This window comes from Panulirus ornatus, chromosome 9, assembly GCF_036320965.1.
Source record: "Panulirus ornatus isolate Po-2019 chromosome 9, ASM3632096v1, whole genome shotgun sequence".
Classification (NCBI taxonomy): domain Eukaryota; kingdom Metazoa; phylum Arthropoda; class Malacostraca; order Decapoda; family Palinuridae; genus Panulirus; species Panulirus ornatus.
Window position 1 is genome coordinate 16,634,384 of NC_092232.1, and position 14,644 is coordinate 16,649,027.

The window sequence follows — 14,644 nt, forward strand, 5'->3', positions numbered from 1 at the left end:
CGCCAAGATCCGTTGGTCAGCTATAGTAAACAAAGAACATACTGGATACTTCGGATCTCATAATGCAAAGCCCGGAAAGAAAAAAAGAATCCGTTCGAAAATTGGCACAGCAGACGGGTTTCTCGTATAGAATCACACGTAGTGTGCTCAAAGATGCAGTTGCACCTGCATCCCTACAAGATAACACCCGCGCATAAATTGTAAGAAAATGGGAGAACGTCAAAAGCGTGTTGAATATTGCCATTGGTGGAGGGACTTTACGACTGTCAGTGGAGATGATATTCTGGACGTCACATTCTCTACCAAGCCGTGGTTTCACTTATCCGGTTACGTCGACATCCAAAACATCCGCTTTTGGTCAGCGGCTAATCCACATGAGATTAAGGAAACACCATAGTAAAATCACAAGGTTGGTGTTTGGTGCGCCATATTAAGAAATTGGGTAATCGGCCCTATATTCTTCAATGATACAATCAACTCGTAAAGTTATTGTGAAATTTACTCTTTACTCCTTTACTGGTCCATTTCAATGAAGACGAAATCGGCTGCGGCAACTTCCAATAGGAAGGGGCCACTGCACACACAGCTCGTGTCTCCATGAAGCTACGGCACGATGCGATTGGGGACAATAATTTCAAAGGACATTTGGCCTCCACTGGCGCCAGATCTTACAACCCCCTTATTATCTGTGGGAAGCAATGAAAGGTCCAATTTACAAAGGCAGTTCTCACAATCTTCTTAAACTTAAGGAAGCCATCACAAACTTCATCAGAAATGTCTTTTCGCTTAATTTATCGCGTATCTTTGCAAACAGGACAAGACATATGGATGCGTCTCTACAGGTACGTGAGCGCCCATTTGTAACATTTGTTGTAATCAAAATATGGGAAATACATATCTACTAATGCACAGAGACTCTATAAATATGCTCATTATCTTCGGTAGGTTCAGTGACCTCTGGCTCACCTTGTATAAGATATACAATGTCTATTGGCGTGACAATATTCGTAAGAGTGCGAGATGCCGAGGTTAAAATCGAGACGGTGTTTCTTCAAGCAATGGTGAGGCATAAGCTAAGGCTGGCGAGATGCAGGCGTGCGTTTATACAAAGAATTGACCGGAGCTGATGAAGCACAGTCTTTTCTCAGACCGCCAGAGGTGGCGGAGCAAAAATGGTTCGAGATAAGATAGACGTAGTCATGAACTCGCAATACTGTAGTGCAATTTATTAGGTTAAAGTCACGTCACGTCTGTGATGAGGAGAAACATTCGCGCCCCACACACACACACACACACACTCCTCCGCCCGTGCTGAGTGAGCTAGATCTCTTTGCGGAGGCACTTACTGACCCAAACGGACGACACCAGGACTCAAATGTGTCAGACTTCACAAGAATACAAATCAGGGCTCAAGACACACTCAGGAGGCCCTACGTGACACGAATGACAAGAGGGGGAAGTGAGATGAGACGCCTCCTCTCTCTGCCATAGTCTCTTTGTTAAAGTATCTCATTTTTCCCTCCAGTATCAACTCTTTTCTCCTCGGGCAGCCTCTCATTTTTGCTGATGGTCAGCGATGGGGGTGTATTGTGGCACTAGATGAGCTGCCAGTGAGTGGATTACTAAAGTTTGCCCTCGAGGCATCAGTCATCATTCGTTATCATTCCTCTCCAGCTTCCAGGTCTCGTCTGCTCGCCAAGATGAATCGCTCTCTCTTACCACTCTACCTCCCCAACTGTAGTATGGGTTGACGTACGCACTCATGGCTAGTTACTCGTTCTTAATTGTCATAAGTTGACCGGCCATATGCTAAACACCCCCTGACCTGATCAATCCTAACTTGTTCGTTCCGGAGACCTAACCAGAAAGGCTGTAACCTGCATTAAGGCACCTTCAGTGACTATGACCAACCATTCGGTAACCTTAAGGTCATCACAATGTGTCACATTACGACTGGTATTCCACAAGTGTGTGACGTTTCGTGTGTACTGGCATCGACCATAGTTAAGCATGGTAACACGCGTTTACCAATGGCATCTTAGGTACGTCTCTCTTCCTTGTATATCAACTGACTGTTCTACGTCTTCTATCTCATTCTCGTATCTTCCCCGACGATGTGATCATTACACGAAAGTGCACTTGGGAACTTGTGTTATATTTTCCTCGTGGTTATATGCATATACAAAATCACGCGCACCATTGCTACCTCTTGCAATAATTATATATATATATATATATATATATATATATATATATATATATATATATATATATATATATATATATATATATCTCCCTGGGGATAAGGGGATAAGGAGAAAAAGAACAACCCATATATTCCATGCGTATCATAGAAGGCGACTAAGTGGGGCAGGAGCGGGTGGCTGAAAATCCTCCCTTCCTGTATTACTTTCTGTTCTTAATGCAGATTCGCTGACGCGGGAAATGGCGACAATGTAGGAAAAAAATTATAAAGTACATATATAGTATTCTCTATCACCTTCTATGTTTTCTCCAGATATTTCACTGCTCTCAAGTATCTCCTCAAAATTCAACTTCGATGGTGTTTGGTTCCAGTGTCTTCCGCCATGAAAACAATATATATAGATTAACAAAAATCAATCAACGTGGTCAGCACCAAGAACATCCAACTGGACTGCTGTAATGAAAAGAGAATATTTGACTGCTGTTTTGATAAGGCCAATGAGGGCGTGGCTTTCCCCTCATCCATTACTGGATTGAGTGCTAACCTTGACGAGTTCCTTTAGTCTCACGTAATTTCTATAATGACCATGCGAGCCAGAGCTGGGGATCATATTCAGTAAACTGAGGGAATAGTACGGCACGAAGTGAGGAAGTTCATGGAAAAAGTTGATATCTAAATAGATTACGTACGTATGAAGTAAAACGTATTGCTCTTGTAGGTAAATTGCACTGTGTGTGTCTCTATGCTTCCGGGAGTGATATGCTGAAATAAAATGAGACAAAAGAGTAACTACGATGAGATTTTGCCACAAGCTAAAGGTAGCGATAGTGGAGCACTCAGAGCGTCGAGAGAGAGAGAGAGAGAGAGAGAGAGAGAGAGAGAGAGAGAGAGAGAGAGAAAGAATGGTAAAGGGTATAAGCAAAAACGCTTGGTAAACCTGACATATGAGCCCCCGGCTGAAGCGTAGCCCAGCACGCTCCTCTTTTCCTTATATTTTCCCTTCATAAAAAAGTAAACTTTTATACCCCTTATTTACAACGGTCTTTTCACTTGATGCTTTCCTATTGCATTTGAGCTTTTCACTCGCCATCAAGAACGTCTACAAAATAAAGCAGGAACAGAGTTCATGAAGGAGAGCAATATAAATCCTTCTTCTAATACGAAGCAAGAAAGAAAACGTAAATTTTGAGAATATATAACCAATTATCCCACACTACCAGATTTCCTCACTTCACTGCCTCATCATAAAGGTCGAATTTCACAACATCGTCCAGGGTGACTAAATGAACAAGAAATCTTTATGGATAAATAAATATATCTGAAACACCAACAGACCTTATGAAAACTAGCCAAATTTATACCTCAATTATTGACTAAAATTAAATGAATTCGATAAAAAAAAAGTAAATTGATGTATATACAAGTTTCAACTTTCTTTTCCTTTCGTTACTGATAAAAACAAACATTAAAAAGCTAAAACTAACAGCATTCAAGGTTTTTTTTTTTTATTTTGCTTTGTCGCTGTCTCCCGCGTTCGCGAGGTAGCGCAAGGAAACAGACGAAAGAAATGGCCTAACCCACCCCCATACACATGTATATACATACACGTCCACACACGCAAATATACATACCCATACATCTCGATGTACACATATATATACACACAGTGTCTCTCTATGCTTCCAGGAGTGATATGCTTAAACAAAATGAGATAAAAGAGTATATATATACACTTCACATACCGTGAGACACCACCACTACAACAGAAGCAGCATCTAAATGTGAATCCTGGAGCTTTTCATTGGGTTCCAACACAAAAAATCACCACTGGTGTTTTCTGTCACGTGATAAAACTGTAGGAGTCGTCTCCTCACCACAGGGACGACTTGGACGACAATGCCGGCGATCGCAGCCGTGTCCTCGACGACGACGGAGGCAACAATGACCGTCCAAGTTATGATTTATACGACGACGAACGTACTAGGATCGTGACGGTGACCTGAACGACGAAGGTTATTACAGCGGCGACATGAACGACGACGACGAGGATCGCAGTCGTGAGCTGAAACCCGTCAATGGTCGCGGTGGTCTGAACGACGACGAGGGTCGCAGCTGCGTCCTGAACGACGAAGTGGGTCGTAGCTGTGTCCTGAACGACGACGAGGATCGAAGCTGTGTCCTAAACGGCGACGAGAGTCGTAGCTGTGTCCTAAACGACGAAGAAGATCGTAGCTGCGTCCTGAACGGCGACGAGGATCGTAGCTGCGTCCTGAACGACAACGAGGATCGTAGCTGCGTCCTAAACGACGACGAGAGTCGTAGCTGTGTCCTAAACGACGAAGAAGATCGTAGCTGCGTCCTGAACGACGACGAGGATCGTAACTGTGTCCCGCCCGACTGCTTCCACCAGGATCTCGTCAGACGCTCAAGATGGCTCTGCATGTCTCACACTAGCAGCATTCACGTATGATGCATTTTCAGACGTGTGTGCTTTCTGAAGATTTCCATATCAAATACATATCAAAGTTAAAGTACTGTATTTTCTTAGAAAAAAAAAAAATACTGTCCGATACATCAGGCGTCTCCAAACAGGGTAAAGTACTTTAAATACTGCAAGTACGCTTGTAAACACACGTAGAGATACAGTTAATTAAACGGCTCAATGTGGGAGACTGCATTTACCCCCCTTGCCTTGGTGTGGTCTAATGCCCACTATATAACCAGGCCTGGGCGACGCAACTCGGACGGATATGGCCTAAAAAACCACAGCGGACTGGTGGTACTTTGCATGCACAAGCGATCCTGAGCCTCCTGCCCCACCCCGGTAACGTCACTACGAGGGAAGTTACGCATCGCCTTAAACCGTAGTTACATCGCGTGAGGAATGTTGGGTCTACAGTGACCTCGTAACAGAAGAGATGAGAGTAAATAAGTCAACACATGACCTACTCATTTGTCGTAAACCTGTTGTAGGAACTGAGGACTTCCACTCAATTCTGACGCGTAGTGGTACGGAATTTCAAACCTGCACGAGTGACCCAGGTTTAAATCTAAAGGTTATGGACAAATTGAATTTAAATCTACATGTTGCTTCACGATCAACGTCCTGAATCTAAAGGTTACTTTAAATAGACTCATACATGTTAGCAGGTGACAGAAGTCTAAATATCACTACCTGGAAATGAGCCTTTAAATATAATTAAAAAAAATATATTTCTGCGCTAGGCAATATGACGAAACGAACGAAGGATTTCGACAAATGCTTTAGGGCCTTGCACGTCACTTGCAACCTTACTTGCCTTATCTTGTTCGTACAACAAAGTATACACTATAGATTATACCGTTTTCAAACCGTTACATATAATGCATCTTGCTAACATTTCACTTAAAGTCATTTCTACACCGAGCAGCTACCACAATTTTAAGAAATGCGTCTCGCATTCACGTTCACCACAGACAACAGAGATCGTAGTGTTCACATTCTGAATTCCTTCAGACTCAAGCCTATAGAAAATCTTTTGGATGAACGTATAAGGAAGCCAACTCCTCCATGTGAGGCGGTGGCATGTATTGTATGTACTGACGTGGTGTCAAGTGTTGAAGTCGGAGACAACCAGCCGACCAGAAATAATTATCTTACATCTTCCTGAACGAGTCTGTTGTTCTGGCATTTATAACAACAGCAGGAATCTTATTCCAGTTTCCTAATACCCTAATCTGTAAAAAATCATTACCCTATATCAGTGCGGAACCTCTTTCCTTATGATCTTCAAGTCCATTGCTTCTCTTTGTACCTCGAACGGAGCATGTAAAACGACGCTATAGATATATAGAGGATTTAGACCGAATTCCTAAAAAATTTTCCTCGTATGTCTTGTTGCAAAGCTTTCATATTAATCTAAGCGACCTGCCTGGTTTCCCTCAAGCCAATGTTGTTCTATACTGATAATATAACGACCAGAACTCTACTCAAGATGTCTAACTAAGCAAGTTCTTAACGGTCAATATGGTTACTAACGTTTTCTAATGAAAGCTTCTCAACAACAGATGCTAAAAAAAAAAAAACACCGTTTTCTATGCCTTATGTATATCTCTACTCTGCCTGGCTGGTTTCAGATCGCTTCTGATGACAACTCTAAGCTTAGTCTGTCTTATTCACGTAACGCTAGGAAACACTTTTACACACATACTTCATCTGTACATGATAAGCATTACTTCTCGGTGCTCTACAGTGAATTTGAGAGAGAGAGAGAGAGAGAGAGAGAGAGAGAGAGAGAGAGAGAGAGAGAGAGAGAGAGAGAGAGAGAGAGAGAGAGAGAAGTATTCTAGACAGTTCATCCTCGGCTCTGTCGTGTAGCGGTTGCCCCCGAGGTGGGCCGACGGGTCACCGCCACAGACCCCCAGCAGGGGCAATAATCCATCAGCCAGCACCCAACACGACCCTGGGGCTCCGGCGGCACAGGCCCTCCCCTCCATCCTGCTAAATGATCTCTCTGTGGTTTAGGAGGAGGAGGAGGCGGAATCTCTGTGGTTTAGGAGGAGGAATCTCTGTGGTTTAGGAGGAGGGGGAATCTCTCTGGTCTAGGAGGAGGAGGAATCTCTGGTTTAGGAGGAGGAGGAATCGCTATGCTTTAGGCGAAAGAGGACGAGAAGGAATATCTCCGTGGTTTAGGATGAGGAGGAAGCAGCTTACGTGGCCTTACACTGCTACGGACTGACATAAAGAGGACCAATAAGAGAACAAGGCAGAATGAAATGCCAATGCCGGGGAAGAGGGCGATAAAAATCATAAAATTAAACGATAAATACATAAAAAGAGGTAATGAATAATGGTCTGTCCGGCATTTGAAGCAGAATATCGACGGATTAATAAAGACACATAGCCACAGCACACACTCATTTTCTACGAGTTAATGGCTTACTCTGAAGCATTCGTTTTCTGTAATATCAACATGACCTCCATTCCATTCCTGTATAAAATGGACAAATGAATAAATAAGGTCTTACTGAATGTAGGCAGTCATTCGGCTGGCAATATATAGTTGAGATATTACATTACAGCGTGTGTGTGTGTGTGTGTTTCACCGGGGTACATTACGCAGACTCAGGTAAGGTCTGACATGGATAACAGTGTAAAAATTCTGGGTAACTTTACGAAAAAAAAAAAAAAAGAAAATAGAAGCGTAACCTCAGGCAGTGGTGCACCTAAGAGTAAAGCTCAGATTATCTCTGCTCACTCAGATTTCATCTTCACTACTGAAATCCCGTTTCAAATGAGCATCTTCGGAAGGATACGCTAGAGGAATTACGTATCTGTTACACTTAACAGCGTCGTTGTTTGGGTCAGGTCAATACAGAATGACACTGGTTCTGCCTCCTGAGAGCACAGAATGGCACTAATACATCCCTTAGATCAGAGAATGGCATCGATTCATCTTAAAGAGCCATAATAAATTGGCACTCGATCATCCTTACGAAAAACAGAATGTCACTGCTTCATGCTATATAAGCACAAACTGGAACCGGTTCACCCCTATGGACACAAAATGACACAGGTTCGTCACTAGAAGCAAAAACTTGCATTCTTCCATCACCAGACACACAAACTGGCACTCATCCATCACCAGACACACAAACTGGCACTCGTTCATCCGTAAGAACACAGAAAAGGCAATGGTTCATCCACAAAATCACAGAAAAGCATTGATAGTTGGTTCTTCTATAATCAAGAGAAATTTTCAGAATACCGAATTGTCGAGACGACCTTCTTTCCTTTCACCTACAAATGCCTCATACGAATTAAGAATAGCCTTAAATGATGCCACCAGCTTCTATAAACGACAAATATACTGCAAGACAAACAAGGCAGTCCCTGGCACACACACACACACACACACACACACACACACACACACACACACACACACACACACACAGCACCCAAAACAGTCTACGGTTTTCTCACGTCGACAGCAAATACCTGCCGTGTCCCGAGAGAAATCCCAGAGAACAGCGACGCACTAGTGATGTCTTCATGTGCCAGAAAACTATGGCGTCCCTATATGTCGTCCTTTAATGGTCCCCCCTGAAGTGGAACTAACTAAAAGGCTGGAAACAACAAAGAAAACGAGGTTATCTAGTAGTCTGGTATGGAGGAATGAAGACGGAGTTGCTAATTTCTAGAATTTTGTAGAAGGGTGTACTCACGATAGAAGCATCTAGAAAAAAAAAAAAGAGATACTAATGAGAGCTTCAGATGACTGGCGGAAAATCTGAGACAAAGGAATCGGGGAAGTATAGAAATGAACTCCTGGCGATCTAATGCACTTCCTGCAAAGGATGCAGGTGATTTATGGACATGAAACAAGACTGAAAAAACAAATGTTACGTTCTGGAAAATGGCCGAATAAATCATATGAATCAACTAATGGAGATTAAAAGGTTTCGTTCTGTGGGGGAGGGAAGTGTTGCTTAGCGGGAAACACTGATGGCGCTCACCAGTTCGCAAATAAAGAGTGTGTGTGTGCGTGTGTGATGGCTGATGCGTTCAACACATACCGTAATAATGTTGATCCAAAACAGCATCGTGTGGAAGGCAAAATCTTCACAACTCCGCAAAACTAAATTAACACCTTCCCAAGTTTTCGCCCACTTTCCATAAACCTCTTCAGAGGGAATAACAAGAGAATATTGCATGATGGTATACGAACATATCTAAATGGAAATGAGCTCCCAACCCAACCTCACGTGCATTCAGTCAAGGCTACATAGAACGTTATGAAAATGTCCCGTAATGTATGAATAACGTCGGTAGTGAAGTGCTTACAGCAACGGTGACGGAACATAGCCTACGTCTCATCTTCGAAAGCTTACCAATAAGTTTACAGCAGTGTTGCTGAAACACAACTTGCGCTGGATAGTAAAGGAGAACTAACTGTGGTGGGCATCGCTCAGCAGACATCGAGCTCCGCCACAGTACCATCTGTGCTATAGCCTCAGTACCATACCGACACCGTAACCACTTCACGAAGTCCAAGGGCACGCTAAATATCAGCTAGCACATCCATCTTTAATAAATCGAGTGATGATGGCCTTCCAAAGACCACTGGAACCAAGAACTTTTTTTTTTCTAAAGACATTTTGGTGACATGATGCAAGGGGCAATGCACATACAGTACACTGCAACACAAAATATTCTTGGTAACCAGTGACTACAGACTGTATCTAAGACACGTATGGCATGGTGCTGGCAGCGTCACACCAACGCGCTGCCAGCCCAATGACGATGCGCTACTCCATATCCCGTGCAAATTAAAACAGTAAATAACGAAGCACGTTATATTTTATTTCTGTTAATGACATAAGCGTATATCGTGAGGTAACAGTAATAAATACGTATGCTTGTGAATGTCCGTTGTAAACAAGGCATTCCTATGCATCGTCCTCTTTTTAGCAAACCACCACAAACTGCCGATCTCCATTTACAATACTAAATACCCCATATCCCCAATTATACCCTCAACTGCCTCATTACTCATCTTCGCATTTAAATCACCTATCACTAATACCCGGTCTCGAACACCAAAGCTACTGAAACACTCACTCAGCTGCTTCCAAAACATTTGCCTCTAATGATCTTCCTTCTCATGACCAGGTGCATAAATACAAATACTAACCCATCTCTCACCATGCACTTCATTTTTGCCCACATCAGTGTAGAGCTCATTTCCTAAAACTACCACACACTCCCACAACTCCTGCTCTAGGTGTACTGCTTCTCCTTCCTTAGGTCTTGCCCTCTAACCAACTCCTGACTTTACCCATATGACATTTTCCAAACTATAGTTCCCTCTTACCCTTGAGCTCTTTCACTCATAGCCAGAACAACCAAGTGTCTTTCCTAATAAGACCTATTTCTCCTCTTTTCTCATCTTGGTGACATTCACAAGTACATTTAGGGATCCTACCTTAAGCCTTCAAGAAGGATAAATACTTACCACGTATTCCATACGTGTCGTAAAAGGCGACTTAAAGGGAAGGGAGCGGGGGGATGGAAATCCTCCCCTCTCGTTTTTAATTTTTCAAAAAAAGGAACAGAGAAGGGGGCTTAGTGAGGATACTACCTCTAAGGCTCAGTCCTCTCATATATATATATTCCCTTACGTGTGAATCGAGTAGATCACTGACCTCAAAACGAAAGCTTCATTGGATTTTCCCATCGTCCTTCTAGTATAAGCAACGTTGATCATGAATAACTGGCTCTGAACACGCCATTGGCCCTCGGGTCGAAGTCAAGAGCACTACGCGAGCGACCATCCACGAGAAACGGATGAATGATCATTATCGATCGGGATTAATCATAATCTTTGGCAGAGGTGGGAAATGTAGGTCAGGACCAGGCCAGAGGGCATATAAGGGTCTGAAATTCCTGTGTGCGCGCGCGTGTGTGTATATGTATGTGTGTGTGTGTGTGTGTGGGCGTGCGTTGGGGGGGGGGGGGGTCCTCAGTATTGACGACTGACACCAATATGAAACCTGGTCTGACCACTCGGTTGCTCCGGTCAGAGGAAAAAAGGTCAAAGGTCACGCACCTTCACAGTAAAAGGTCACAACTTGTTTTCCTGTTTGTTCCTGAACAGGACACAGCGACACCACCCACTCACCCTTACTCCATCCCCCACAAGGACTTAAATACTAATATTTGGGTCAATATTTTTTCTTGTATATGAAAGGCATAAGAAAGATTACTTCTGGGAAAGTTCAAATAGGTCACGTAAATCAAAATACAATGTATATATATATATATATATATATATATATATATATATATATGTGTGTGTGTGTGTGTGTGTGTGTGTGTGTGTACAAGTGGCTGGCTCGTTCTTCGTCTGTTTCCTGGCGCTATCTCGCTGACGCGGGAAACGACGATCAACTATAAAACATAAACAATAAAACAGATGAAACTCTGACGTGAACACCGGACCCGACGTGAGAACAACAGTCCGTGCTCAGTTTGGCGTCCGTCCATATACCTCTCTTAACATCTAGCGCAAGAGCGATAATAAAACGATAATATACTACGGGAAAGACGAAGACGAGACGGAGTTTCCAGGAGGTCAGCGAGGAAATAAGTGAAGACAGGCCACAAGATTGAGAGAGATTAAGGGAAGACAGATGGAGAAGAATCGGGGAAAGTCAAGACGAAAATTATCGACTAAGTAGATTATAGAGACGAAAATAGCAAGACGAAAGGAAAGGTGAAATAAAGAAAGACAGGGAACGTATAGAAGGGGAAATATATAGAATGAGAGCATATAAAGACCAGAGATGAAATACGAAATGGCTTGTTAAATAAGACGGGGAGAAATAATGAGGAAACAAGTCGTAGTTGGACAAGATTTCTGGAGTATACCTTGGTAGTCTAGACAGGAAAAGACATATAAAGCGACTGACTGCTATTTACAAGCACGATCAATAACTAATTATCAAAAGCCACACGACGTACATGGGAGGAAAAGACATGGCAGACGAGAGTTACTGAATAATCACCTAAAAGCATAAAAAAACAGCTAATCACTTTGAGTGTAACAATCACTCAGTGTAACACAATCACTCAGTGTAACACAATCACTCAGTGTAACACAATCACTCAGTGTAACACAATCACTCAGTGTAACACAATCACCGAGCGTAACACAATCACCGAGTGTAACACAATCACCGAGTGTAACATAATCACCCGGTGCAACACAATTACCGAGTGTAACACAGTCACTCGGTGCAACAGAATCACCGAGTGTAACACAGTCACTCGGTGCAACAGAATCACCGAGTGTAACATAGTCACTCGGTGCAACACAATTACCGAGTGTAACACAGTCACTCGGTGCAACAGAATCACAGAGTGTAACAGTCACTCGGTACAACAGAATCACCGACTGTAACACAGTCACTCGGTGCAACAGAATCACAGAGTGTAACAGTCACTCGGTGCAACACAATCACCGAGTGTAACACAATCACCGAGTGTAACACAATCACCGAGTGTAACACAATCACCGAGTGTAACACAATCACCGAGTGTAACACAATCACCGAGTGTAACACAATCACCGAGTGTAACACAATCACCGAGTGTAACACAATCAATCGCAAAGAGCAAAATAGTGTAACACAATTTCTGAGTGTGTGTATGTGTATGAAACACATTCACCCCGAGTGCAACACATTTTTCAAGGTGTTGACTTAGGCAGTATAAACAAATATACAATACATCGACTTTACTTGAGTATTTCCACATCGACAGCGACCTGCAATATCCCAGTGAAGTGCAATATCCTGAAAATGAGTGAATTGTCGTAACCTGTAATATCTCAATCGAGTCGTAGCATTACCTCTTCATTCTGACAAGTTTAACCAACAGGAAACCGATTACAGTTAAGTATCGGTCGTACTTGAGGCCTGGAGACCTGTGGGAACTTGTGGGAGATGGGATGAATTATGCAAATCCTCCTCAATGATCGTCCCAGTTCCTATCCCGCACGGGATTCAGAATTGACTCGGGATATCGACCCTGTTTCAGAGGTTACAGTGGAACTGTATCGAAGCAGCTCGCCACAAGTGGTTCAGGAGCCATAATACAAGGATCCTAACTACTCACCACAAGTGTGTCACTATAACAAAATATACAACAGTATTGAGCAGCTCAGCACTAGTAGCTCAACGGTCATAATATGAACGAACGAACGACAATATCAACTCGAGGCTTCAAAACAGTTGTTTACTTTCACGGGTCCTCTACCTTATATACTCGTCAAATCGAAATGAAAATGACCATTACTTATCTCAATATTCCACGTTCCTAACTGAAGAACCGATGAATCAAATCAGAACTGGTATAACTGGCTTCTTTTTTTTTTTTCTTTCAGTACCTTCCAAATCTCCAATTCGGATCCCAAAACCCGACATCCTTCGCATCACTATTTCTGATCCTATAAGAAACAAGATTTACTACTACATTAATGGGCCAGTCAACACTCACCATCCTTCTTGTAGTAAAGGATCTCAACGAGTCGCTCCTGCGCCATGGCTAGGGCCTCCCTCAGCTGCTGCACGGCCAGGCTGGAGGTCAGGGGCCCGTGCAGGAACTCGCACGTGCAAGGCCTCTGCATAACGTCAGCTCGGGAGAACCCAGACATCCGGCAGAAGCCCTCGTTGACGAAGATGACGCCGCAGTCATGCTGGGCGTTGGCCACCACGAAGGCGCGGTCTGTGGGAGGAACGTGCGAGTTAGGGAGGAGGTCCATTACCTTAATGAGGACAAGCCCCGAAGGACCGATATTTAGGGAGCAAATGAGAAAGGTCCTCAACCTAATGAGGACAAACTTAAGAGAGAGACTTACATTTAGAGAGCAAAAAAGAGAAAACCTCATCTTATTTAGGAAGGGCTTTGAGACAATGATATTCATAAAGCAAATGAGAAAAGACCTCTAGTAAGCAAGAGGAATATCTAGAAAGCTTGCTTGAGGTTCAGGAGAAAGTGGATTTATGTTTAAGGAAGAGACCCAAGGTCGGAAATACATTGGAAGGAGTTCCTCGAGAAAAATCAAAGGTCTAAAGAGAACTTCCCCAGTGTCCTGGCTTGCTAAAGAGAAGGGAAGCGAGTCGAATCTGCGAAAATAATGGCGACCTTCTGCAGACAACAGATAAGACCTAAGTGAAACATGCAATGTAGTGAAGGAATCAAAAGATGACAAGAGATGAACTCACTGAGGCAGCCGGACTAAACTACCACTCCAGGGCTTACAGGTGACAGCCATCATGGTTCATAAGCTAGGAAGCTGGAGGTCAGTATTTGAGGGTCATAACACTAATGGTTACTTTTATGACGAGATGTACCGCCATGGACGATAACATAACCTTGCCAAAAGTTTGGGTATCGGAGTTCGGTACCATATATATATATATATATATATATATATATATATATATATATATATATATATATATATATATAGATATATCGACTGTTAAATCATTTATTCAGAAGTGGTGGCTTCAAACTCACTCAGAGTGCAAGCGATATTTTACTGATGAAAAATAGTGGGAAAAAAAATGAAATACTGAACGTTCAAAACACAATTCACTTGAAATACTGGAAACGTTTGTTACGCTCATGTCACCCGCAGAGTGCAAAATCCTATGGAATCATATGTAAATTAAACGGATTCGAAGTTGCTACGTATAAATAATATATAAACGATATCACAACACAAACTCATTCAAGTTGGATCCGCTGGTATATGATGTATGATAATCAATGAACATTCAATAGTAAGTTAGCCTATATAAACGGAACAATTAACATATTATCCCAAGGCTTGTCCGAGCCACAGCCAGCGATCTTCCTCCCCTATGCAGATATATTCAATCCACAGC

The 14,644-nt window shown here is 42.8% G+C and overlaps 1 protein-coding gene across 1 annotated transcript in view; it reads right to left on the bottom strand.

Annotated features, from left to right (window-relative positions):
• Positions 1-14,644, bottom strand: part of LOC139750037 (uncharacterized) — a 462,839-nt gene that overhangs the window by 199,504 nt on the left and 248,691 nt on the right. The window contains exon 3 of the mRNA XM_071664374.1: positions 13,248-13,475. Within this exon, the coding sequence (XP_071520475.1) occupies positions 13,248-13,475 (228 nt within the window). The remainder of the gene's footprint in view (positions 1-13,247; positions 13,476-14,644) is intronic.